Source organism: Phyllopteryx taeniolatus, chromosome 21 (assembly GCF_024500385.1).
Source record: "Phyllopteryx taeniolatus isolate TA_2022b chromosome 21, UOR_Ptae_1.2, whole genome shotgun sequence".
Classification (NCBI taxonomy): Eukaryota; Metazoa; Chordata; class Actinopteri; order Syngnathiformes; family Syngnathidae; genus Phyllopteryx; species Phyllopteryx taeniolatus.
The window spans coordinates 9,085,369-9,112,842 of record NC_084522.1 but is presented as its reverse complement, the minus strand read 5'-3'; the positions used below and the strand labels follow the sequence as shown (position 1 = coordinate 9,112,842).

At 42.6% G+C, this 27,474-nt stretch overlaps 1 protein-coding gene across 6 annotated transcripts in view; it reads left to right on the top strand.

Annotated features, from left to right (window-relative positions):
* The window catches only part of akap9 (A kinase (PRKA) anchor protein 9), a 56,623-nt gene that overhangs the window by 5,392 nt on the left and 23,757 nt on the right, over positions 1-27,474 (top strand). For 3 of the 6 annotated variants that reach the window (XM_061760971.1, XM_061760973.1, XM_061760968.1), the window contains exons 3-19: positions 527-571; positions 1,589-1,654; positions 2,420-2,563; positions 2,748-2,903; positions 3,842-4,039; positions 4,898-7,441; positions 10,262-10,376; positions 10,742-10,940; positions 11,353-11,404; positions 11,861-12,160; positions 13,978-14,235; positions 17,333-17,409; positions 18,342-18,511; positions 19,484-19,617; positions 24,012-24,174; positions 26,474-26,568; positions 26,813-26,930. In XM_061760971.1, the coding sequence (XP_061616955.1) occupies positions 527-571; positions 1,589-1,654; positions 2,420-2,563; positions 2,748-2,903; positions 3,842-4,039; positions 4,898-7,441; positions 10,262-10,376; positions 10,742-10,940; positions 11,353-11,404; positions 11,861-12,160; positions 13,978-14,235; positions 17,333-17,409; positions 18,342-18,511; positions 19,484-19,617; positions 24,012-24,174; positions 26,474-26,568; positions 26,813-26,930 (4,834 nt within the window). The remainder of the gene's footprint in view (positions 1-526; positions 572-1,588; positions 1,655-2,419; positions 2,564-2,747; positions 2,904-3,841; positions 4,040-4,897; positions 7,442-10,261; positions 10,377-10,741; positions 10,941-11,352; positions 11,405-11,860; positions 12,161-13,977; positions 14,236-17,332; positions 17,410-18,341; positions 18,512-19,483; positions 19,618-24,011; positions 24,175-26,473; positions 26,569-26,812; positions 26,931-27,474) is intronic. The other 3 variants (XM_061760969.1, XM_061760970.1, XM_061760972.1) reach the window with 3 other exon arrangements.

The window sequence follows — 27,474 nt, the reverse complement described above, 5'->3', positions numbered from 1 at the left end:
TGAAATTATTATAAAAAAATTATCGATTTACTTTTTTACGCTGCCTCTAGTGTTCCTTTTAGACTGTGTAGGGCATACAACTTGTGAATGGACAATGAAGGTGAACGTTCAAAAGCCACAAAACTCACATGCCGCTGTGTTGGCGGAGAACATCTTGCGTCGAGCAACTTCTAGCAAAACTGGTCACATTATGCTTTTCCACAGTAAAGATTCTCACTTGTTGTCAACATTGTTTTCTGTGGTTATGACACGCTTTGTCCCAGAACCCCTTGTACAAGTGATGCCCATGAAAGCAGCGGGGTTGCCGTGGAAACAGACGGTCTTCAGCCTGACTGACTCCTGCGGCCTTGCAACGCTTTTTAAGCACAACTTGAGACCGATTGTCTCTATTCATTTGTGCATTTGTATGGACTAAAATTTTCTCCTCTTTGTTTTGCAGCATTGGCTCATTATCATCAAACTTTCTTAATATGTCACTGCAATCGTGTAAAATAAATAAAACAAATGTAAACATCTTGTGTTGCAGCCCGAGAGTGAAGTGTCGACGACGGCAGAAGATTATTCCTCTGAGGTAAGATAATATTAGCGAGTAGGTAGATGGGCGTCATAAACGATGACCTATTTCCTTTCAAATGATCTATTAATTACTGAAATGTTATTTACTAAACCTAGCATCTGATATTAAAGATATCTTAAGCGGTGTGAACAGATACCGATTTAAAAAAATTCGAGAGACTCGACACATGACAAGGATGAAATCACCATGTGTTTTCTTAGTGCTCTTATGTGTGGTGTACTTGAGATGACCAACACATCACACCACACCACAAGCCTAACGTTACCTCTCACGACAATTGTAAGTCTCCTCCCCTAAACCACATGTCTGTCGTAATTCCAAATGAACACAATGATTTGTGATCGTAGATATTGGACAGGTTTACCATTTACGATTATCGGTCTGTTTTCTGAGCAGATTAGAGAGGAAAAATCAGTCTTAACACCCCCCACACCACAGAATAATCGATAAGCTTTATCTTTTAGAGACATTCGATAATTTGGCCTTTCTTGGTCGCAAAGGATGGAAAATGTTCGAATTGGGCCTAATTGTTGGTATATGTGTACCCTGCTTTAGAGTAGTGTTTCCCAAACTTTATTGAGCCAAGACACATACTACATTACAAAAAAAATCTCACAGGAAACAACCAAACGAAATGTCACAAAAGATGGATACACAGTTTAATTATGTACATTCTGTCATCTAATGGAAGAGCATTTAATTCTCTCCCTATCACTAGAAGTCTGTGGAATAGATAGTTGAACAAAGATACATTATTTGTAGTTAATAATTTTTGGAACATTAAGTGAAATTGGATCGTTTTCTGCGGTAGATGCCCTTGATGATCTTCCATGACACACTGATTGGGAATCACTGCTTAAGAGTATCTTTTTCCCAGTATTGCAGCAGTTCAGAGATGGAAGTACTAACGTTTTTGCCCTATTTTCATAATTAGGCATGCAAATGTCCGTAAATTTATTCAGCGCTCATCCCAGTGATTCTTTCCTGTTTGGCTGACATGTTGTGAATTAGCAGGTCAACGGCTGCCGTGAGATGATGGTCAATCTCATGACGTCCTCCTCCGGGGATTTTATTTGGGTACGGTAATCCGATCAAGCGGCTCTGCTCGCGGGCCCTGATGGCTGGAAATCGCCTGCCGCCGCTGACTGTCCATTCGCTTAACATATTAAGATGCCGCTCTCCCCCCCACAGCCCTGCTACTATGACTCTGTACTAACATGTTTGTACTCTACTACACAAAAAAATGGAGCTTTGGTTTTGGTTACAAGCGTCAAGGTCAGCGTGACCCCAGGACATGACATGACATGATTTCTTTTGCTTGGCTAATGGAGGTCCTGATCAATACAGCTGATTTAGGGGAGTGAAAGCAGAGTTTGGTTTGATTTGGGCTAATGTAAAAATCATGTTAAGGTGTCATAGATGAGTATGTGCAGGGTACAAGACCTAGCCATGCCATAAATGGCGAACAACCGCTAGTGATTGATTTAAAAAAAAAAAAAAAAAAAAAAAAAAAAAAAGCACCTGAAGTGTACTTGGACATACGGCGAATACTCTTCAAAACTTCCACTAACATTCAAACTTCATCGATAGAGACTGTTTCTGTGCCTCAATATGTGCTTCTGTTTTGTTTAGCAACAGTTCACTTACTTAACTCTTGATGTCAGTGCATTTTGACCTGTATTTCCAACACCAGTACCGCATATTCCCTCATCTATGACGCTCTCTGCTTTTAAAGCCTACTGCCGGAGCACTTGGTTGTTGACTAACTGGCCCCTACGTCTTATTCTCGTACACCTTGTGGAAAGCTGCATTTACTCTAAAAGCTTTTACTTATTTGCTCAGGATGAGGCAAAACGAGAGGCGATGAAGGGAGGCAGGATGCAGGATGTCGAGGAGGCTCTTGCAGCAAAGACCCGAGCAGTGGAGGAGCTGAGTCAGGAGCTTGAGGAAATTCGGGCCGTATTTGGAACGGAAGGTGTGCAGAAGGTAAAAATGAATTAACGATGCAATATATGATGATGAGATTTGGATGAGAATTCTTTCCAAGAATTCCATTATCAAAATGATTGCTAACAAAGAGGAGGTAGTTTAAAAATGCAGTCATTGATGCGCGCCCCCAGAGGTTTTCTACCTTTGTTGATCGCACTAATTCATTACGTTTTGCTACCAGCTGCAGGACTTTGTGGCTGCGCTGAAGCAGAGGGACTGCATCATCACCCAGCTCACCGCCAACCTCCAGCAAGCTCGCGAGGAGAAAGACGAGATCATGAAGGAATTCTTGGCGCTGACGGAGCAGAGCCAAAAACTGCAGCTTCAGTTCCAACAGGTGTGAGGCATCTTCATTTTTTTTCACAATTTAAAACACTTTCCAGGTGTCCTAATAACCTGTCTATGAAATGCTTTCGTCAAAGTTCCCCAAGGACTCTGTGTGGGGGTATTTGTCTGCATGCGCCACATCCACGCAGTGTAGTGTATGACGTGCTGTCTTCATGAGTAAAAATGCCTTATTGTTTTTTATGTGGAACGTATCCACAGCCATTTGCTGAAAAACACACCTGATTTGTGTTTTTTGTTTCTAAAATTCCCCCAGATGCCACAAGATGGCACCAAAGCTATTTACAGGAAAGTAGTACAGTAGTGTCAAGGAAGTATGTTGAAGTGATACAGCTACTGAAAAACAAGCTTTACATGTCCGGAAAGGGCTAAATTTAGCATGGGTTGTTAGTGGAATTAGTCTTTGCCCTCCGGTGCATTTTTCAAAATCCAATCATCCAATCATTTATTTTCAAGGTGAGTTTGAATTATATTGAACTGTTTTGGGATTATAGTTCTTGGTATGCTTATGGTTAAAATTATTATTCTAGGCAATTTTAAACATTTTATGAGGGCATCAATTACTTATGTTTTTCTTGCTATTTGCGATCGGAATCAATCCCGATACCCTGTGAATAGTTAATAGTTGAAAGTGGTCCTGGATCGTCACCCAGCCTATCTAATCATTTCATGGGCGGAGAAACCCGTTGTGGGAGGCGGGTATGTAAATTACCCCAACAGTGAGGCGGCAGTACAGCACACTGCTCATAGACACATTTTCAGAAATGGGTAGATAGCAAAAGATTTCGTGGTTGTTTATTTTTACACTTAGTGGGTAGGCAGGGAGGCCAGAGACCCAACTGTATGTACACAAGCCATTAAAAAGAAAACTTTCCAAAATATGACCCCTTTAACAGATTTACATTTTCCTGATTTTCCGTCTTTTTACAGCTGCAGGCCGGCGAGACCCTGCGAAACACCAGCCACAGCAGCACGGCTGCTGACCTTCTTCAAGCCAGGCAGCAGCTGGCGCAGTACCAACTGCAGCTGGAGGAGGCCAACATTGAAGCCGGAAAGAACCGGGAGAAGAGCGACAGGCAGCTGGAGCAAATCGGTCAACTCCAGCGCAAAATCAGCGACATGGAGTTGGTAAGTTACATGTTGTGTCTGTTGCTATTAAAAGTAATTACTGTATTTCCTCATACGGTGGCTTTTATTTTTTTAATATAAAAGTAGTATCAAAATACCTTGTTTCTGTTCAAAGTGATGAAACGTAAACAGCTCACCAAAATTGAAAGAGCCCGCATTAAACCACACCATGATCCAGTTTTTATGACAGTAATACATTTGTTAACCACTGTATGTCAAGTGAAAGTGGAGTTTAACTATTAAACTATTAGAGTATAAATTGTATGGCATAGAAGTGGCAAGAGTTGAGGCAGACTTGAAGGAAGAAAAAAGTTGCGGAGCTCACAGACCATGGACACAACATTGTGGAGCGGCCACATATCGCCATCTACTGCAAGACTAATCATTTTTAAAGACACCCTTTCCACATAATCATCTTTACTACTGCTCAGGGAACCTGTTTACAACACATGGTAAGACTCCATGCTTTTCATAGACTGTTTAGGTGCTGCTGTTTTAAGTGATGGAAAGAGTTCAAACTGACTCAGCAGTTAACTTTTTAATGTTAATGTGTGAAGAATAACATGTTGTGAATAGTTGTTGCAAATATTTTCCTGATGGGGTGGCATCCATTTGAGTGAGCCATTTATTTATTTAACACGGACTTGACACAACAGCGACCACGTAAGATACACTCTATACTAGAGACTGTTCACATGCCTTGGTAGGTGCTGCTGTTTTGATTAGCAGCAGAGTCCAAATGGGCTCAACTCTTCACATTCCACGTTTGAGCAAAAGGTGACAGTTACCGCCTGTTGAAGAATTATTGGGTATATAATTAATGGTTGGTATTGTTCTCATACTTGACTGTTATTGCAGTCTGGGAGAAGATCAGAGGAGTCATTCACACAAAGGCTAAATGAGAAGGATGTCCTCATAGCCGAGAAAGAAAAGGTCATCGTGAATCAAGATCAGTTTCTCGCTGAACTGAGAGCGGCTGAAGAGACTCTCGCCACCACACTGAAGGAGAAGAATCTGCTGCTATCCGAGCAGACGGCGTCTCTGAACCTCTTTCAAGAGGAAATGGCCATTTTGGGACGGTCGGCAAACAACATTCAGGCATCGGATGAGAAGGACCTGATTATAGCAGAGCAGGAGAGAGTCATTTCCGAGAGGGACTGTTCTCTTGGCCGGCTGGAGGAGGAGCTGGAGTCGTCACGGCAAAGCCTGCGCAGCCTCCAACAACAAGTGGCCGCGAAGGAATCAGAGCTTGAAAAATGCCTTGGGGACTTGGAGAACACTAAGCATGATTTAGAAAGCAGTAAAAGCAAAGTGGAAAGTTGTAAATCACACCTGGAGAAGGCACGAGGTGACCTACAAAGCTCTCAAAGTGAGCTCGCCAGCTCCCGGCAGAGGGAACGACTGTCCTCGGATGAGATTAAGCAGCTCATGGGAACAGTGGAGGATCTGCAAAGGCGCCGTCATCGGGACAGCCTGTCAGATGGTGATGCCATCCAAAGAATGCAGGAGGACACTACCCGGAAGCTCGACCTTCTTAGGGCGGAGCTGGACGAGATGTACGGCCAGCAGATTGTCCAAATGAAACAGGAGCTCAACTTGCAGAACGCGGCACATATGGAGCAAGCGACGGCGCAGCGTCACGCAGAGATGGACCGACATCACACCGATGTGGAGCTTCTGAAACAACAAAACTCCACCGTCAAAGAGACACTCACTGTGAAGATTCATGAGCTTCAAGCGACATTAGCAGAATACACAAATGAATTCAACCGAGAAAAGTTCAAACTCCAGGCCGAGCTCCAGAACCTCCGCGGCGATCTCCGTTCTGCGAAGGCCAAAGCTGAGCTCGTGTCCAATAGTCTCGTCTCGCAGGAGAGTCAACAAGACAAGATCCGGCACCTTGTGGAGACTGCTGATGACCTGCGACGCCAGTTGGCTGCCGCTGGGGAGGCGGCACTGGAGGCCGAGGCCCAGCACGAGTCTGAGACGACCAACTACAAGATCAAGCTGGAGATGCTGGAGCGGGAGAAGGACGCTGTGCTGGACCGCATGGCAGAGTCACAGGAGGCCGAGTTGGAGAGATTGCGAACGGACCTGCTGTTCAGCCACGAGGAGGAGCTCGTGCACCTCCGGGAGGAGCTCCGTCGAGAGGGCTTCCTCAATGCCGAGAACCTCCTTAACGAAGCTGCCGTCAAACACCAAAAATCTCTGGATGACCTGCGCCTCGCCGATGAAGACCAGCTGCATTTGTTACAAAAGGAGAAGGCTGGCTTTTCTAACGAGCGAGAGGAGCTCTTGCACCAAATCCTCGGCCTGAAGGAAGATCTCAAGCTGGCCTTGCACAGCTCCAAAGCGGACGAGCTTGTGCGGCAGCTGGAGGAACTTCAGGCAGAGCTGGAAGATCTGCGGAAGGGAGAAGAGCAGCGAGCCAGGCTGGAGAATGAAATCCAAACGTTGCTGAAGAAGAATGAGGTTCTTCAAGAAAAGGACCGAAGCTGGGAGAGAAAATGGAAGGAGCAGCAGTTGGAAAATGATGCGAAAATGGTTGAAATGGAAACACTCACCTCCCAGCTGAGAGAGGAGATTGAAAAGCAACGGACTACATTCTCCTTTGCTGAGAGGAATTTCGAAGTCAACTACCAGGAGCTAAAGGAGGAGTACTCCTGCCTTATTGAGGCTAAGACACAACTAGAGGAGAAGACACTGAAGGAGGCGCTCGTGTTCCAGGCCAAAATTGCCAGCCTCCAGTCGCACATTGGCGAGTTGGAGGACGAAAATGTCAAAAGGCACGTTGAGGCTGTGGAAAAAGACTCGTCCGAACTCGCAGAGAAGTTTCACGTTACACTGAGCGAGAAGGAAAGCCTCACGACGAAACTTTCTCAAGTCACAGAACAACTGGTGGTTGCAGAGAACAAAATGGGTCAGTTGGAAGAAGAGCTGGAGGAAGTTAAAAGAAAGAGAGGAGAGGACCATCACTCTCAGATTCTCTCCCTGCAAAGAGAGGTCGAAGCTCTTCAGTCGCTCCTGAAGGTGGCGGAAGCTGAGAGAGGTGGCGTCTGGCGGACTGTGGAGCCTCACGGGCTCTCCCAGCCCCCTCCATCCCTGGTCCAGTCCTCAAGGGAGCAGCGCGTCGAACGACGGGTCTCGCTGCAGAAGCCCGCCGCCTCCTCCTCGGGCTCCAACAGGCGCAAGAGGCGTCAGAGGTTGAAGCAGGAGCGCAGAGTGAGTGGCGGCGGCCCCTCCGAAGCTGCCAGGCAAAGGGAGGAGGAGGAGGAGGAGGAGGAAGAAGAAGAAGAAGGCAGAGCTACAAGTGCCGCAGAACGAGAGATGCAGACTGAGTCCCAGGTTCGCGGCGATGAAGCTGATGGCTGCCAGCGAGACCGGACCATCAAACAGGTAGATGTGCGTTCACTGCATCAGCCTTTTTCCTCTGCCTTCCTCCCTCAGATTTGCTTGCATGATGATGAAAGGCCTTTCCAGAAATAATATTATCCACTTAATGCCGCTGTGCTGCGCGGAAATACACTTGATGGTCATCTAACTGAGGCACTTGAGTACTGTAACGGCTCCCTAGTTGCTAAAAGACACGTTTTTACACTGAGTTACACAACAAGCTTTGTTTTAATATTTGTCCGGCTCTTAAAGTGCTACGCTTGCTGTCGGAGGAAAAGATCAAATAGAGCATCCTTGCTCTGTAGAGTTGTCAGTACTCCATCGATATGCTGGATGTCTCCAGGAAAACCAGCGAGTAATTCAAGCCCCCCCTAAAAATTGCCTATATTAATAGTTTAAACTGTAAATACACTGCCAACTATTAATTCCAAAACAGTTTGTCAATCATTTCAAACTCAACTTACAACAATACTCTTCAAAATAAATGGCTAACAGATTTGATTTTGATGGGTGAGTAGTTAGCACATCTGTCTCACAGTTCTGAGGTTGGGGGTTTGAATCCGGGCTCCGGCCGGCCTGTGTGGAGTGAGCACAATTTGAATATTGCATAAAACCTAATTTATTTCAGTTGTTCAATGCAAAAAGTGAGACTTCTATATTAGATTTATTACGCAGAGTTATACAGGTCATAATTGTTTTTTTTTTAATATATAAATTTGATAATTACATCTTATAGCTAACAAAACCCCACAAATTTGAATACTACAGAACATTTTCAATGGATTTTAACATAGAAAATAGGTAGAAATTGGCTGACTGAAAAGTATTGTTTAATGCAGTGTTTACTAGCACATATTTTAAATTAGAAAGATTTCACAGCAAACCATCAAAAAGAGTCACAAAAAGTATGTACAGTATATGGAAATAATGATGATCTAATCTTAATTTACTTTAATTTGTTTAGGTGAACACAAAAGTGATGCAGGAATTGAAGAAACACACACAGATGACTCTGTATCATATGCTGTTGTTTGGATGGCAATGGGTGGATACACTTTAATTCTGCCATCTAGTGGAAGAGCATTCAATTATTCTGCGTGTCACTGTATTTCGCTGGCATCAATAGATGAACAAAGATACATTATCTGTAGGAAACAAATAATTTTTGGACCAATTAAGTGAAATTGGATAAGGGAACGCTGAACGGTCTCATGACACGCTGTGTGTGGCACAGTGGTTGCTTATCACTGGTTTAATCCATCTGTATACTGTAATATGAGTTTCTATTTGTTTATTTGAACTACTGAAATAGATGAACTTTTCTATGATATGCAAGTTTATTATGATGCACCTGTATTACATTGCATTTAAAGCACTGATGCTCTCTGTTGCTTTGCAATGTCAACAGATTAAATACTGTACGGTAAATACCAGGACAGGTGAGTTTTTAGCAAATAATGGAGCATAGCTTTAAAAAAGCGCGTTTGTGCGGCGGCAACATCTGGTCATGCAAAGCCGCCATTGAAATTGTCTAACCCGTCCGACATCAAAGGCAGCAGAATGACATCGCATAATTGCTCAACCAGGACGGATTAGTACTAATGCATAATGCATGGAGAGTGGAGAGCTTGCTTTTTGTTTACTGCCCGGTAATTGGCTTGTTCCTGCACTCTGTCATTGAAGTGGGATTAGTTGCATTATGATCGCTATTGATTCATCACCAGAAATTAGCAAAATTGAATTACAGGAAACCCACGTTATTCACAGGGGACAGCTGCAAATAGCGAAAAAAAAGGCAATTCACTCACACATCCCCTAAAAATATAATTGATATCCTGTATTTGGAGACTCTAAATTGCCCGTAGGCATGACTGTGAGTGCGAATGGTTGTTTGTTTGGATGTGCCCTGCGATTGGCTGGCAACCAGTTCAGGGTGTACCCCGCCTCCTGCCCGACGACAGCTGGGATAGGCTCCAGCACGCCCGCGACCCTAGTGAGGAGAAGCGGCTCAGAAAATGGATGGATGGATGGATGAATGGATATCCTGTATCTGTCGTTTAAAGAGGGTGTCAAACTCAAGGTCCGGGGGCCAATTTGCCCGGCCACATTATTTTATGTGGCCCACAAAAGCAAACAAAGTGTCTACTGGCAGAAAATATGAACCAAACTTTAAACTTTCAGCAATGATTAAAAACATTTCTTTTGATCCAAATCCTTTTGGACTTAAATTGAAGAATAGATGAATACTGTACTATAAACTGGAAAATTTGGTTTCCACTTTTGATTTCTGATTTCAAATTCAATTTGTTGTTTAAAAATATAGTAACAATCAAATGCAGGGGCAATTGTGTATTCATAATATGATGAGATGATTATACTTTTATGATTTTTACAGTCATCACAGCCCTCTGAGGGAAACTATTAATTTTATTTGTCCAGCGACAAAAGTGAGTTTGTCACCCCTAGTATTAACCGTAACTATACCAATAACTAATTTACAGATTATTTGATTTCAAAGAAAAAAATGGAGAACGGGCCGTAACGTCTACGAACAACCGAGGCTAAACTGATGTTAGTTTCTATCAAGATATACCACTTCAACATGCTTACTTGAAACCAATTACTACTTTCCTATTAGCCACGGATTTAGCATCGTAACGCATTATAGAAAAAGTACCAAAAAAATGCAAGGGGATAGGTTCCACAGAAAAGAACGTGAATCATTGAATGTGTAAATGTCTAACAGCAGAGAGGTAGTGGTTGACTGTATCATTATTATTTTTTTCCCATCCCTTGTCATGTTAATGTTAACTTTTTTCATGTGTTTAGGGCGAGTGCAAGCTTCAGATGGAGGCGCACCGCATCAGCCTGACTCACATCCACGCCGCCCACCTGGAGCTGCTGCAAGAAGAGGCGGATAACCAGAAGAATGCCGGTGACCAAGGTCAACTAATAGTGTTGTTGTGTAACAATGAGAGCCATTTGCTCATTTTCTCTCAGAAGAAGTATCTCGGTGACATACAGTGAGTTCGTTTATCGCGAGGGTTCCAGACCCACCCACAATAGGTGAAAATCTGCGATAGAGAGAGGCGGTCTACCTTTAAAAAAACAAAACACCTTTTACTCATCCCTGCACACTTTAAACCCATTTAAACGTATTAAAACATACATTTTAAACAAATTGTAAATGTATTTGAACCCTCCCCAATTAAGAACTCCAAGCATAAACTGTATAAAGTATACTGTACAGCATTGGTAGGGTGAACCACAGTATAGTGGGGAAACACTTTTGAATTTCACCTCAATCAGATTCGGACGAACTCCAAAGGCTGAAGGTGGAGGCGTTGGAGAAACAGCGTCAGCTGGAGGAGAGTCACCGGCTGGAGGTGGAGCACCTCCAAACTCACGAACAGAAGAGCTTCAGCGAGACCGAGGAGGGCTGCGCCGCCGAGCTCATTATGCTACGGCGGCAACTGCGGGAGCTCATGGGCTCGCAGGCGCAGGACAGGTGAAAACTCAGCACCTCGACTTTGCTTGCAAGTTTACTTACACACACACACGCTACCATTCAAAGGTTTGAGGGTCACTTAGAAATGTCCTTTTGATAGAAAAGCACTCTTCTTAGAACACTTTTTTTTTAACCACATTAACAATGTCTGAGTGCCCTTTAAAGGATTAGTGTCTATATTTTACTTGTTTGAGCCTTTTTGGCCTGTTTTACTAAACAATGTTAACGTGACTGATCAATCAAAATATACTTGATATATGGATCCATTAAGTTTAACTTTAAGATGCAGTATATAATTTAAGGCTTAAAATGAGCTGCTTTGCAAATGTTTGCAGACAAACAGCCAAGGAAGCAAATCAGACTTATCAATTATTCACATCTAACATTACACATTGTTTTTCATGTTTTGTAGTTGCCCACAGTCCAGCCAAGAGCGCATTGAGGAGCACCCCGAGGAGCTAAAGGTTTGACTGCTTCTGTTTAAATCACCCTTGTCACTTCATTATATTCTACTTCGGAGCTGATTGGTGCACAGGCGTAAGAGAGCCTTGCAGTCTGAGTGGACACGAGGGCGGTAGCAGCCTTTAGGGCTAAACGTGCCCTAAATATCCCCCCCTACCCTTACACCACCACCCTCCCTTTTTGCTCTAGAAGCAGCAGGATGAACTGTCCTATATCGAATGATTAAAAGGGTGGGAAGTTACATAATCCGCCTGTATTGCGTGTACTCTGGTGTGATTGTAGTGTGATCCATCCTTTGAGTTTGTCCCTCTCCTGTCATCACTTTGAAAGTTCCAGTTGCTGTTAGGAATTCATCACAAGACAAGGGAACAACGTGTTGTATTGATTCAAGAGCAGAAGGGTGGGTGCATTATTTTGCACATTACCACACAATTCAGAGTTTGTTCTCACTTCTTCAGGATCTTACTGAGGAGCAGCTGTCCCAGTGGGTGTCTGGCTCCTGCTCGGGCTTGAGCGCCAAGCTGCAAGCGCTGAGAAGGGCGCTGTACAACGAGTACGTCCAAGAAGTGGCCGCGCTCGAGGAGCAGCACCGTGTCGAGCTGACCAGGCTGCGGCAACAACTGGAGAGGGAGCGGAAGGGAGAGCGACGGGATAGTAACCACGTCGCCGGAGGAGCCGCGAGCTCCTCGGAGACCGCCAGTGTTGCCGGGCAGGGCGAGCTGCAAGTGAAGCTCAGTGTGGAGGAAGAGGTCGCTAGGGTATGTGATCATTTCATTACCTCTGCCAAGGAGCGAGGGTTTGTTCCTTTGGATGTGTGCAACTTCCTCTCCAATTAGCTGTGTATGCAGGTACTTCTCAATGAATTACAATATAGTGGAAAAGTTCATCTATTTCAGTAGTCATACATTATATAGTAGATTCATTAAACACTTGGGAAAATACTTTTCAGAGGGCAAATTCCTGCCCAATTTATTTCTTGATTTTTGTAATATTGTAGTTTCTAGAGATGGTGAATTTGGGGGTTTTGTTTGCTGTAAGCTACAATCATTAATAACTGTATATATATATATATATTTAAAGAACTGAGTGGGCAGTATCTTCCCCGCGGGCCATATTTTGCCCACCACTGGTATACAGGTTCTGAAGCTGGAATATTGAGTCAAGTTCCAGACGGATGTGATTAGATGCAATAGTTTAAATGTTGATTTAACAAGGGGGAAAAAATGAACGAGGCATTTCCCGTGTTAACTCTCTTGTATCAAAATAACTTTTATTCAATTTGAACCAAAACTTGCCATTTATATGCAGTGTCACAAAATGCAATGTCCAACTTAATCTGGATTTGGCAGGAATTTTTATTGTATTGTATAGCAGCACGGAGGTTATCGCCTCACACTTCTAAGATTCGGGGTTAGAATCTCGGCTGTAGCCATCCTGTGTGGAATTTGCATGTTCTTGCTATGCTATGCTGTGTGAGGTTTTCCCTGGTTATGGATGGATTTGTATTACTTTTTGCTCATGATTTGAATGACATTTTACCGACATTGAGCTATTAATAGCCTCTCCACTCATGGATTTTCAAGGTCGGAATTGGCCTTGGCAGTGTTCTATGCAATCTTAAGTGATTTTGTGTTCTATTCTATTGCTATTCATTATTAATCAGCACGCTGGGTGTGTAATGGTACGCTTAAAAAAAAACAGTCATAGTTTAGTACGTACCTTGGTTTTAAAATTATGGTTTGATTCACATTGAGTACAGTAAGGCAGTGTTTCCCAAATTTTTAGCCATCCATCCATTTTCTACCGCTTATCCGCTTATTTTGAGCCAATGAACATATTTTATGGCACGCAACTAAACAAAAATGTCAAAGAATGTATTAGATTAATTGTCCTTCTGCGGCGGCAGGGTGAACGACTGGTTAGCACATCTGCCTCACAGTTCTGAAGACCCAGGTTCAAATCTGGCCTCACCTGTGCGGAGTTTGCATGTTATCCCCTTGCCTGCGTGGGTTTTCTCCGGGTACTCCTGTTTCCTCCCACAGCCCCAAAACATGCATGGTAGGGTAATTGAAGACTTGCCGTAGGTGTGAATGTGAGTGGGAATGGTTGTTTGTCTATCTGTGCCCTTCCGATTGGCTGGGACCAGTTCAGGGTGTTCCCCTGCCTCTCTCCCAAAGAAAGTTGGGATAGGCTCCAGCACGCCCGCAACCCTAGTGAGGATAAGCGGGACAGAAAATGGATAGATGGATGTACCTTCTGCCATCAAGCGGAAGAGCATGTAATTCTTCTGCCTGTCACTATATGAGACAGGATACAGTATTTGTACTTTTCTGACCAATTAGATGAAATTGTTTATCTTATTTTACGGTGGTTGGGATTAACTGCCTTTAATCTTTTCTTTTGAGGAAAGTGCGCCATCAGATTCTTGTTTTACAAATGCAGACAACTGCCGCACTGTATTTGTTTACGGCATAGCCGTGTGTTTAAAAGTGCAACACAGTTCCGTGTTGTTATGTTCCGTGTGGGCAATATATCACAAATAAAAGGATCTCTGACATGATCGTGTTGTCTTCAGGCCATCGTCCAAATGTCGGTGGAATACGCACAGCAGACAGAGTTGGCCCGGATCAACAAGCTCGTCTGCCAGACCAGCACTGCCATGCAGACCCAGTCGGACGGCGAGGAGGCTGTAGAGGAGAATGCGGCGGTTTCTGTGGGCGCCTGGTTGGAGGAGGAGAGGGATCACCTGGAGACGGAGCTGCAGGACAGGAAAACTGAGATACAGAAGCTCCGGGAGAAGCTACGGCGAGCCGAATCGGGAGCAGAGGTGAAGGTGGGTGTCACTTGTGTTGTACCTCATACAGTAAATGATCAAATACACACATAATGATACTTGGAGTGAGCAAACATTTGAAAAATCTAAAAGCACACCACCAGACAAAAATGGCAGAAAAAGTGCATATACTTAAACAATGATGAGCTCATCTATCCATCCATCCATTTTCTGAGCCGCTTATCCTCACAAGGGTTGCGGGAGTGCTGGAGCCTATCCCAACTTTCTTTGGGAAGAAGGCGGGGAACACCCTGAAATGTTTGCCAGCAAATCGCAGTGCACACATAAACAAACAACCATTCGTATTTACATTCACACCTACGGGCAATTTAGAATCTTCAATCAACCTAGCATGCATGTTTTTGGGATGTGGGAGTAAACCGGAGTGCCTGGAGAAAACCCATGCAGGCACGGGGAGAACATGCAAACTCCAGACAGGCGGGGCCGGGATTTGAACCCCGGTCCTCAGAACTGTGAGGCAGACGTTCTAACCAATCGAACACCGCTCCTCATCTAAGTTTGCTCAATTTTACTGAGTCTGGGCCTGTTTAGTTGAAAACAAGGCTATTACGGTGGACCCCCACATATACGCTGTTCGGCACACGCCTAATTAAATTTCTTGGGGGACCCTATACGCCATTTCTTGTTGAAAAACTCCCTTGTGGACTGTTTTGTGCTCAGGCCAAAGCCGTGTCTTATACAGAAATGCTTTAAAAATGTTTTGACACCAAGTTGTGGCATCTTGGTGATCTTACAGCACACCACCAAACAAAAAAATGTCATATGAAGTATAAATACTCACTAACCATCATATGTCACTGGCATAAGGGGGTTTACGTGGAGCCTTCTATTTCGATTACAATCAGTTTAGAAGCCCAAACTGAATGAAAATGCTCCATATAAACACCTCAATCGGAATAAAGAGGAATGGAATCCAAATGGAATTTCATTCGGTTTCACAGGGTTGGAATATTCTTTTTCCCAAACTGATCGGAAGTAAATTTTCGTCATGTAAACAGTCAGTCAGAATGTTGCTGTGCTGAGCTCTGTCTGTGCATGCTCTGTCTTGACATAAATGGGCAGTGATGTCATCGTTTATGCACGGAAATATGCCAGCTTCCAACCAGAGCTCGTATGTGACGAGAGCTTATTTGTAACTATTTGTAATTTTTTTTTTATCAACTGTCGTTTTAATAAGTGTCAAAAAAAAAATTCCCACTATTGTACTAAATAGATAACTGACCTCCATCTTGATAAATGACGTGACGTGTACATCGATGTGCGCATGTCACGCGGCTGTTCCGATTAAATGTAGTGCGTGTATACAACAGATTGGAATAGAACACGTCACATGTAAAGTTGACCAGAGATCTTCAATCAGAATTAATTAAATCGGAATGACAAAAGATCTCCATGTAAACCCGGCTATAGATAGATGAAAAAAGATACTGTATTTTGTACTAAAGAAATCATTTGTTTCCCGGGGCACACCTAGTTATATGTCACAACACACGAATGTGCCGCTGCTAAGTGGTTGGGAATCATTGACTTAGAGGAATACATCAGTTGTTGGTAAAGGCGTATTGTCGCGACGCTCTCAAATAGTGTTTGTAAGAGTCGGGAGGTCCTATACCTTCATGATCATCTGTCTCAAGCGCCCAAGTGCTGATTTCCTCACATCGAATCAGGCAATGTATGATTTCCTCCTACATGTACACAAATTCATGGATAATTACTTTTGAAATCAGAAGCCAGTAAAAACTGTTTGTTCAACTACAATGTGAATGTGAATGTGAATTTTGAAAGTGGGGTTGGTAACAAAAATGCTTGCAATATCTCAATATTTTTAAAAGTGAAGACAATTTTCAATTTTGGAATTTTAGCAAGAACCACAAAGTCGATGCACACTCTCGTGTGCCACATAAAATGACGTGGCGGGCCGGATCTGGCCCCCGGGCCACCAGATTGACACCTGTGCATCAAATTGTTCCTCAAGTACTCCTCAAGCTGCAAAGAACTCGTCCATAAGTATACAAAGCTTCTCTTGAGCATTTTCTTGCCTGCTTAGCTTTTTGCTGTGTGACAGCAGAGAGGCTGTCGGGTTCAGTCTAAAGCAGGGGTCACATACCTTTTTGAAACTGACAGCTACTTCTTGGTTACTCTTTAATGCGAAGGGGTACCAGTCTCATACACACTTCTGAAGTAGCAAATGTGCTCAAATTACCTTTAAGCATGTTAGTATTAATAATAAATGATATTAATCCATGTGAAAACACTGACTGATTATTGATTTGTCGTAAGAAATTAGTGATGATTTAACAAGGTAGGAAACAGAATATCAGTATCCAACAATTGAATTTGATACATCTCTGCAAGCATTTACATTTTAAAATGATCACTTCTACAACATTACAAGGAAATTACTGTGTCCTATCACTGGTGACCTATTTTTAGAACAGGCCGACGAGCTACTTATGTGGTTATTGTGGTGTCATCGACATGGTGTCCACGGGCACCATGTCGATGACGCCCGGTCTCCAGTAATCCACTGCTGTTTGCTGAATATCGGGACTGAGCTTTGCCGCAAAAAGTGGAAAACTGTGAATAATTAACACCCCTACAAAAATATGTAAAATGCCTACATTGATCATTTAAAAAGGGTTACCGTAATATCATATCAAACTCATCTTACAACATTTCACTTGAAAATGAATGGCTGTATCCCCCTCTCGCCACAAGGTCAGCTGGGATAGGCCCCAGCTCTCCCTCAACCCTAATGAGGAAAAGCACTATAGAAAATGGATGGAAAAGATTTACACTTGGCTCCACTTGGCACCATCTGCATTACTGCCATCTGTCCATCTGGTGGTGCTGCTGTGCCTCTTTATCCCAGCTGCATCCTAGCTGCACCTGTTGCCATGGCACCACAAAGAAACTAGTGTCTCTCCGGGCTTCTAGAGAGTCCAAGTGCGTCTGTGTGTCATAAGGGTCGTTGTTTACGTGTTCGCGTTATTTGAATTCGCGTCGCCGACAGTGCCACTCTTGCGGCTCTGAGATGACAGGACTGCTTTCTGTTTTCTCCTTTTTTCCCGTGCAGCCGCTGCAGACGAAAGATGATGGTGAAGAAAAAGTTGAGGAAGACGGTGCTGACTCCATTGACAAGGACAACGAAAGGTGATGAGCATTTCACTTTTAATGTAATGATTCACTAGTGCAGTGGTTATCAAACTCTCATCCGCAAGTTGTAGTTTGGCGGTCCGCAAAGTAATTCGCAATACATTGTTGTATCATTTTAAAAAGTGCATACTTATATACAGAGACAAACACGATGAGCCAAGTATTTCTCTCTACCTTTGCTTTGAGCCAATTAAAAGCTCTGATATGATTGTGACCTATCATCACATAAATCTGAAATCCCTGCATAAGTATTTTTATTTATGTATTTTTTTTCAACAAAATGTGTAGTTTTACAGGAAAAAAGTCCTATTTTTTTGGGAGAAGAAAAGATGTATTTTTTCGAGAATTCAGTACAGGCGTCTTGGAATAAATTGTTTAAAATTACTCGTTAAAAATGACTTTCTCCCTCATTAAACTTTGACTTTAGTGTCAACATATTTAAACCTCATTGGAAAATTTCGACTTTATTCAAAATACCTTTTGGTCTTGTAAAGATTATTTCTTTCACTCTTTAAACTTTGACTTTAATATCATAATATTACGACTTTATCATCGAAAATTCAACTCTTTTTTCTTGTAAGATTAAAAATGTGTATCGTGACAAAATAGGTCTTTGTTTTTGTAAAGATTACAATATTTTTTTCTTTAAAAAAAATACATCTTCATTATCATAACATTACAGGGTTTTTCTAAAAAAAAAAAAAGATGAATTTGTTATGGTAACGTTCCCACTTTTTTCTCAAAAAAGGCAACTTTTTAATTGCTATGATATTTAGGGGTAATGTTTATTTGGCGTTAGCAATAAGAATAAGGTTTTGGAAAAAATTCACCCCTGTATGGTGTTCCTGGACCCAAAATGATTGAGAACCCCTGCATTAGTGTTATCAATAGGATGAGTTTAGTGAAGTCAACATTAACTTTGCTTTCAGAACTGTCCTGCACAGAGCCAACGAGAGGCTCAGTCGGGTGTTGGCCGACGTCCTGAAGACCACGGCGGCGGCAGAAGAAACAATGGGCCTTCACATGCAAAGTCTGCAGGTGGATGCTTCTTCCAGCACAGGGCTGCAGGCTGCACCGCCCTCTACACCGCATGTCGCAGGCACGTAACACTCATTTAACTACCAAAGGTTATAACCTCCGAATAGAGAGACACCTACTATACCTCTTGGAACTACATTGTAATAAACTGATTCTCAAGCTTTTTAGTTCAAGTACCACCGAAAAAAATCAGGACATGCATTAAAATACAGTCGTATAGTAGTAAGCCCAAGTGTTCATCAAAAACAAGGCAGAGTTTTTTTTCCTGAAAAGTATATTTAATATTGAAAGCGCAGTTTGAACATTAACACCGTCCTTAAATTTATGAAAATAAAAACTGTTTTAAATAATGATTCAATTCAAATTAATCAATGTATTGCAAATAATAAATAAATGTTTTTTTAAAAAAAGCAGTTCTAAAAGATTAAATGCAAATGCATTGTACTTAAAATTTGAATACAACTGAACTGTACTTAACAAAAGTAGTGTACTAGCATAAAAAAAATTGTGTAACCCACTGTAAAATAATGCAGTTTGAACATTTAATTCAGTGACTCTTCGCAAACCACTAGAGGGAGCACTTTGAGAATCACTGTGCAATAGATTTCGGGCACACTTGGCCATTTCATTCTAACAGTACTTGAACATACTTGACATTTGGCTGGTGTGAGTCCTCTGATGCGTACTCAGGTTCAGTGCACTTATGTAGAAATACAGGCAATAACTGGAAATAATACACAAAGTTAAAAAAAAAAAGCGCGGTCAATTTACGTCTTGTAATTAATACGATACCTCCTCGTGCCAGTTCATGAAAAGTGCTAGCGTACACAAGAGAAATAAACATTGCTGCGAAATAATCCATAGGGTAAAACAATTGTCCATGACACTCGCAATATGTTTCATAAAATTAATGTGATGGCCCCACTCAGCACTTATTTATAATAACTGTCTACTTGCACAATAGAAATCAACTGAACGCACAATAGAAATCAAATGAATGACTTGAAATTATCCATGTCTCATGTCACACTAGGTCCATCTGGCAAGAGTTCCCCAGACGACAGCCTTCTCCTGGGGGAGAACGAGGAGCATCTGATGGGCATCAGTGGTCGACTCCAGACAGCCCTGGAGAACATGCTGATGGTTATCACTGACACCACCAACCAGGTATGAAACAAAGGCTAGTCGTTAAGTTTACTTTTTGGTGCTTTTCCACATACTATTTTTAAATACACAAAGCTGAGGCTATTGGTTTTCTCAGTCTGGAGATGACTGCAGAATAGGATCTTTCAACAAAGTTGTCTGGAAAATGCCGCCTCATTCCCAGTGGTTGCCCATAGAAACGAGCTGTATTTACACAGAGCTTTTGTCCCATCGGCAGACAGCCTATCATAGTCCGGCTGGGTGGAAGCCCCCCCACCCCCCTGTCCCCATGTCGTGCACCCCCTGCGTGTAGCGTCGGCCCCTCTGAGTCTAGCTTAACTAGGCCATTGAGCTTGTTACTGTAAGTGAGTGCACGCTGCATCCTACCCCCGTGGCTGAAATTCATGCGTTATTCACGCTTGGATGCCGTTTGTCTTGGTGATCTAAAAATAACTTGTAGCGACCTAAGTCCAAGCCGGGCATCACTGTTGTTTAGCATCTCCGTGCATTGCTTCCAGCAAAGCATTTGTTTGAATATTACATTTTTTGTCTTTTTTTAAAGTCAAATGTACATTTGCGTAGATTCTTTTTTTTTTTTTTGTGTGGCTTGCACACCCTGAGCTTGTTTCTATGGGGTCAGGTACCAAGTGCATCTCTACATGCTGTGGTTTTGATGGTTCAACAACTTCATGAGAACTGCCGATATGCACAATAGAAATAAATAAAACGACTTGAAATAATCCATAGGGTAAAAAAAAAAATCCACTGTATACTTATTTACGCATTGACAATTTACCTGTCAGGATTATTGACATCGCTCCTCTCGCCAGTTATTCATAATAATTGCCATGGTGCACAACAGCAATAAACAGAACGACAACAAATAATCCATAGTCTCTTTATGCATGGGCAAATGCGCCCTGGCAATGTGCATGTCATGATTAATATGATTTCTTCACTCACCAGTTCTCAATGCTAACAATGATCTTGCACAATAGAAATAAACACAACTAGAAATTATCAATAATAGTTCTTAAAAAAACGCATGTGCACATGCTTGCTGGCAATGTACGTGTCATGATTAATGTGATTGCTCCGTTCGCCAGTTATTCATTCCAGACATTTTTCGACATTTGTGATAACCACTACCTTGCACAATAGAAATAAACACAACCAGAAATAATCCATAGTCTTCCCAAAAAGACACAATCACATTTGCTCTGCATTGTAATATCATGAATAATGCGATCGCTCCTCATGCCAGTTATTCAATGTCACCGCCACCTTGCACAATTAAAAAAAAAAAAAAAAAAGGCTGCCATATGCTGGTTCAAGCACGGGCACGTGCATGCTGTCAAAGTGCATTAAATAATAACTAACAAAAAGAAATAATCCAGAGAGTCCAAAACAAAAAGTCCACGGACACATCCCAGTTAATAAAATTTAAATAAAAGTGCCGGGAAGAACTCACGCTGTATAAGAGCAGAGCATAAGGTGCACAATACAAAGGCAGTCATCAGGAAAAAGTCTTTTTTTTTTTTTTCCCCCTAAATGATTTTCCTGCCAGGGTGAAAGTGTTTTAAGAATGGCAATATGTCACATCAGGAGGTGACATGTCGGAACATTTAATAGTCATTGTCTGGGCTGACTGTGACTGCGTAAGAAGTGAATCCGGTTTGACGACTTTGTTGCAGGGAAGGTGTGTTTTGTGTGGGGGTTATTATTTGTGCGCACTGTAGTGTTATAGGGAGTGGTGTCAATCTGTGTGTGTGTGTGTGTGTGTGTGTGAGAGAGAGAGAGAGAGAGATCTATTTGCTCTTCTACCTGGATTGCCTGGTGGTGTTGAGAATAGAAGCCACACCTCCCTTGCCCTCACTGATTCCCTACCTCCCACCCTGGTTTTACTGAGCACAATTCCTCAGCCCGGTGATCAGTGCAGTCAATGAACCACAATGAGGGGAAAAAAGCTATGGAAGTCTTGGATTTGAGCTCTTTTTTTTTTTTTTTCGTGTAACAGAGTAAGGAAACCTCGTCTCATAAGTGCTCCAGCCCCGGTGAGTAATATTTAGAGCGTGCATAGAGCCGAGCAGGAATAACGGGCAAACTGTGGAAGGACCTCTCTTATGTCATTTCACCCTCGCCTGAACTGAGCAATTAGAAAGACGGGGGGAGCCCCTCGAGAAAAGCATGTTGTTGCTACGGCGATATATCTTTGTTTGGTCATCTCTAGAGGGGGAAGACTAAGGAGATATGATCTGTGCTTTTCCACTGAAAAAAGAAGCTCAATGGGACCAGGGGGATCAGTGAAGAGGACCCGTACTTCGGAGTATACGTACCTCCCCGTGGTTGTGTTCAGGAATGCCACTTAAGCAGAAGAAATCAGGATGACGTGCTCCGTTTGGACTTTTCCTCTTCGCCGCTCATTGCGGTCGGACCTGTTTACCTGCTCAACCAGGCCACGAACGAGTTAACCGTTGCCGGGCAACCAACGGCAACATCAACTTCATTCCCGGTTCATGGCGAACCCTCTCCGGTGATCGAAAAAAAAAAAGGCATCCTCGGCAGCCATGGATTCCCATCGCTCTTTCTGGAATTCCAGGACGCATGGCACCATGTGGGTGGAAGGGGAGGATCAGGACGTGTACGAGGTAGAATCTCGGATTCCCCTCCCGCGGCCTTTCCCCATCTACAGCACCTTGACGGAGAAGAACGCCGTCCTGGTGCAGACACAGATCTCACACGTCAATCATAGCACCAATGGTCACCTCCTTAAAGTTATCTCCAGAATCTCTCTACCCACACCTCCCTATACAGTAAGTTTATACACCTCATGCATCACATGAGAAACGCTGATGAATATTTTACCCCCCTACAGCTTCATTTGTGCACGTGATGAATAAAATATCAGCTGAGGGCAGTGGTGGCAAGTACCTTCTGGACTGAAGTATATTATTCAGAGATCTGTACTTTTCTCGCAACTTTTTACTTTTACTCCCTACGTTTGAAAACTGGTATCTGTACATTCCCGTACATACTTTGTCAAAATAGGCTTGTTACTTTTTCCAACCCTTTTGCGGATGATGACACGATGTAAAAAAGATAGTCAACCGCGTTTGAGACTTTCATTTGAGATCTTGGGGTCTTCTAAGGGCAGATAAAACGGGGACAGCAGCGAACTAGCGGAACATGAACCACGGAGAATTAACGATGATGTCAACAAATTTGGAGAAGGAAAAATATTCTCCTGGCATGGCCTTATTTAAGACAATCTTTTGATGTCGTTGTCTAAAAGAATGTTGCGTTGTCTTGTGCCAGCGTAAAAATTACCAGCTTCTAGTGTTCAAAGTTTGTCTAATCTGAAGAAAAAAAACATAGGTGTATTTTTTCAGTTATTAGCTGATTTAGCATTTTTTTGTTCCTCAGTTCACCACGTTAGCAAAGCATTGTTTAGATAGCATAAGTCAAGCCAACACTAGCTAGCTCTTAAACAACAACATGCAACCTGTTCTGTGAATTTCCTCTTCTCAGTACAAACACTGTTACGTTAATGTTTACATACAGATATTATTTATAATTGACATTAAATATTCAGTTTTTCTGTTGTATGTATTCCAGAGTCTGTACTTTTTTTTTTTTACTTAAGTACAATAATTTAATAAGTACGGTTGGTACTTCTACATTTTTTTTTTTCACACAAATATCTGTACCTCTTGGTGAGAGGATTGTGTAACTTCCACTCTGCAACGTCACTACTTCCTAGTTTGTATAAGACCTTTGCACTCCAGAGATATGCAAATCTGTTGTAAAGTAATCGTGGAATGGCAACGAAACACTTGACAACCTAACCTCATGGCTCATGAGTCGAGTCTTTACTATAAATTGGAGAAATAATACTACGGGGCGGCATGGTGGACGACTGGTTAGCACATCTACAAAGAAGAAAGACTAGTCGCAGAAGAAGAAATAGAAATTGTTTCACGGTACAATCACAGAGTCCGTGGCTTGGCCGAACTCTGGGTTGACCACACAAGAAAGGGTTTGACATCATAAATATTGAACAGGTTTAACTGTTTTCAGCACCCAACCATTTTCTGAGCGATCGGGAAGGAAAAACCCCACACCACAGGATAATCGCTCCGGATAATCTTTCCGAGACATCCAACAACCAGGCCTCTGCTTACTTTCCTTACAAGGGAGGAAAAATGCTAAAATTCGTCCCAGTTGTCCACACGTGTGTACTCCACTTTCGAAACACCTGCACAATCTAATGAGATCCAAGACCTGTTTCAAAAATTGCACCGGTTTTGATTGACCCTCTCAGGGAAATAATGTATACGGTATGTTATTGCCGTGGTGTTGGAGCTGCACTTCATCATACTTGCTTTTTTTTTTGTTTTTTTTTTGTGGTCACCCTTCAGTTGGAACATGCCCGCATCACCCAGACGGAGCTCATGCGGGAGTCCTTCCGCCACAACCAGGAAATTAGCGAGCTCCTGCAGAAGCAGGAGGAGCTGCAGGAGCGCCTGGCTGAGGAGGCTCGGGCTCGCGAGCAGCTCGCCCTAGAGCTACACCGGGCTGAGGGTGAGCATCTTTAATTGTATCGGAAACACACACATACACAAAATGGCTGAAGTACAGTAAATAGGTAGGGACGAGGGGTCATTACACTGAGGGCCAGATGCAGAAAAGTGGAAGGAAAAGGATGGACCACCTCAACTTGTTTGTGAAACATATGCTTAAGCCAATCTGATATAGCAAAGCATTTAAACAAACTTTTTTTAATGTTTGCTTACTTACTGCAATGCCCTCGTATGTTGGGAAGCTGTACAAACACTAATAATGACATTTGTTATTGCTTTAGTTACATCTGATGAGCCCTGGAGAGTTTGACAAAATGCTTGTAGTTGTGTTTGCACTGTGTGAGTTAAAAAAAAAAACACATGTGGCTGAGCTGCACTGTTACTTTTTTACAGTGTGCGTGTCCCTTTACATATTATGTTCTAATTCCTATCACCTCTCTCATAGAGGCAATTTTCAGGTGATTCTACCAGGAACTGTGGCTAAATGTCAACACAAGAACCCAAATGATTTTTAAGCAGGATCGCAGGCGCTGAGCTTAATAGCCCAAGATGAAGGGGTGGGGAATTGAGATGTTGGCTTGTTCTCTTGTAGTGAATATTTTACATTTTATAGTTTGTAAGTGACGTCACTGCTGCAAAACTTTAGAGGGGAAAATAACTCATATTGTCACTTCAGCGTGACAGAAACAACATTTTACCATCTTGATGGGGTGGTGGGTTGCCAGCCCATCCATGTCAGAGACAGCTGGTCCTGCGGGGCCCAACTGTTGCATTTGCTCGCACACGCACACCAAACAACAGCCAAGCTAACTTGGGCTCAAGTCTATTAAATAGAGCAACTTTTTTGGAAGCACACAGAGTAACGGTGAGATGTGTTTGCTATGCTTATCTTTCTTTTACTTGAACAGTATCGTTTTATACAGTTGCAGAAGTCTAATATGTGCTGCGATAAAACATTGTTTTATAGGTTAGGTAACCATATGTCAAACTCTTATGTTGAGCATGAACTGTGTTCCGAATGATTATTAATTAAGATTTCAATGAAGTTACCCCCAAATAAGTTGCAATTCGGAGAGCAAGCGTGTTGGTTCTGATGAAAGCAGTTTTACGGAAAGCTTCTGTTGTGAAATTTGGGGGGCATGTTTGTCACAAGCAGTCGAACAAAAAAATCTTGAGAAATGTCCACCTGCTTAAGTTCAGGAGTTTCATTTAGACAAAAGGAGTCATTTGTTGTTATCTTGTGTAATCTAAAGGCAATTATAGTACAGTAAAAAGCTTTTTAGCGGATTTCCGCTATTCGTGGCAGGGCTCTGTCGCTCTACCCCTCGAATAGCTGTTGCTCACCATACGAGACAAAGGCCTAGTGCTAAATTGTGAAACATTGTGTCGTGGAGGAGCATGTTGGCACATTAATAACCAAAGCAGGTAAAATTTGTGGAGTTTCTGACCATCTTCCTTCATGGTATAAAAAGAAACGAAAGCCATTCCTTCCGCAGTAAAATAATTCAAGACATGCAAAACAACACACCGTACCAGACTGCAAAAAAACACAATTGAAGCTGTAGCGGCTAAGCATACAAATGGAAGAAAAACCCATGGTGTAGCTCATTTTCTGACCTCAACCTGATTGAGAGCATGTGGAGCATCAATAACACCTCCGAGCGCTACACTAGATTCATGCAATGTGATGCATATTTTTTTACAGAATAATTCCAGGAATGTACCCTACATCGGCTTTATATAGCTTCTATATTTCTCTGATGACTGCATTTCAATGGCAGTATAATACTGTCACTATGTCTTGACATGATGGGGAAAAGAGCCATGACATGACTGATGTGAATGGTGCATCCTGGAGAAGAACCCTCCTTAGGCAAACTCAACTCTATGTCCTGCTCAGGTGTCTCAAATAGGGCAAAGCCATGGATATTTACCACTAAATCAACACAAGCAGCCATTATAAAGCCACTAAATACACCTTTATGACATTTAATCATTATTCTTGGAGAAAACCACTCTCTCAGCACCTATCCATGACCCCGAATGGCATCCCGGAGCAAAATGCTTGCTGACCTGTTATGAAGCCGTGGCGTTATGAAGCATTTCATTGTATTTGCAACCCGGTCCTGTTCTACATGTCGAGCAAAATGGGTCACTTGTGTGTTCCTCAATTATGCAGCGTTTGTGCTTGCTGGTAACCTTGTTTTTTCTTTTTTTCTTTTTTGGTTCTTTGGTGCGCCGCCGTACGTATCCTAAAGAAGTCAAATTTTAAAAACACTTTTCTGTCTCGTCTCATGCAGGTCTGATTGACGGCTACACAGGTGAACGAGCTGCCCTGGAGGAGCAGTTACGTCAGAAGGAGGAGCTCCAGCTCAACCTGGAGCAGGAGCTGCAGGTAGATAATGATGCCCAATTTTGATTGATGTGGCCTGAAATGTATCAGGCTTTGCTGAAGGTAAACTAACTCATCGGTTTAAATATGTTTAAAGCGTGTGGGAGGGGTAAAACCTTTTTATATGGTCTCTCAACATTGCAGATTTTCACCTATTGCGGGTGAGACGGAAACGTATCCCCCCACGATGAATGAGGGTTCATTGTATTGACTTTTTTTTTTTTTTTTTTTTTTTTTTCCAATGCAGGTTACAGGCAGTCGACTGCAAGAGCTGGAGCAGGAGCGGCTTCAAATGCAGGAGGAGCGTGAGCTGGTGTCCCGGCAACAAGACGCCATGCGAGAAAACGCTGGACCTCGTGAGCTTTGTACGTATCACAGAAGGCCTGTAACAAGTCTTTGGGCATCTTGAAAAGCGCTATCGTTTCATCATCATTAAGTCGTCATTTTGAAGGCTTTCCCACACTCAAGAATTCACCAAATTTTGAAGGTGTGTTCATCCAGGTGAAAAATGTTTGCCTAAAGCCAGTTTCACTTGGTAACTTGAAATTAGGTACTCGGGTCTATCATGAGTAGACCTAAAGTCTCAAGAAGCCATTTCTTAAAATGAGCAGGAAGTCGGCCATTTTGATTTGAAGTGGCCATTTTCCAGGGGTCCTTCACCAGCGAACCAGTCCTTGAGGTTTTGTCTGATTGCTATCAAATTGCTATCTTATATAATACACTAAATTGTGAAACATTGTAGTATTCGACATTGGGTGGAGCATGGCTGCGAAGCTTGATGACTTGCCATAATGCAGTTCATTTTGTACCATAACCCCTCTTGTTATCAAAAAGGTATGCCGTGAGTACATTGTCTTTATAAGGGTGAGTATTCAACACATATCAGATCATGGGGCAATTTAAGAAACG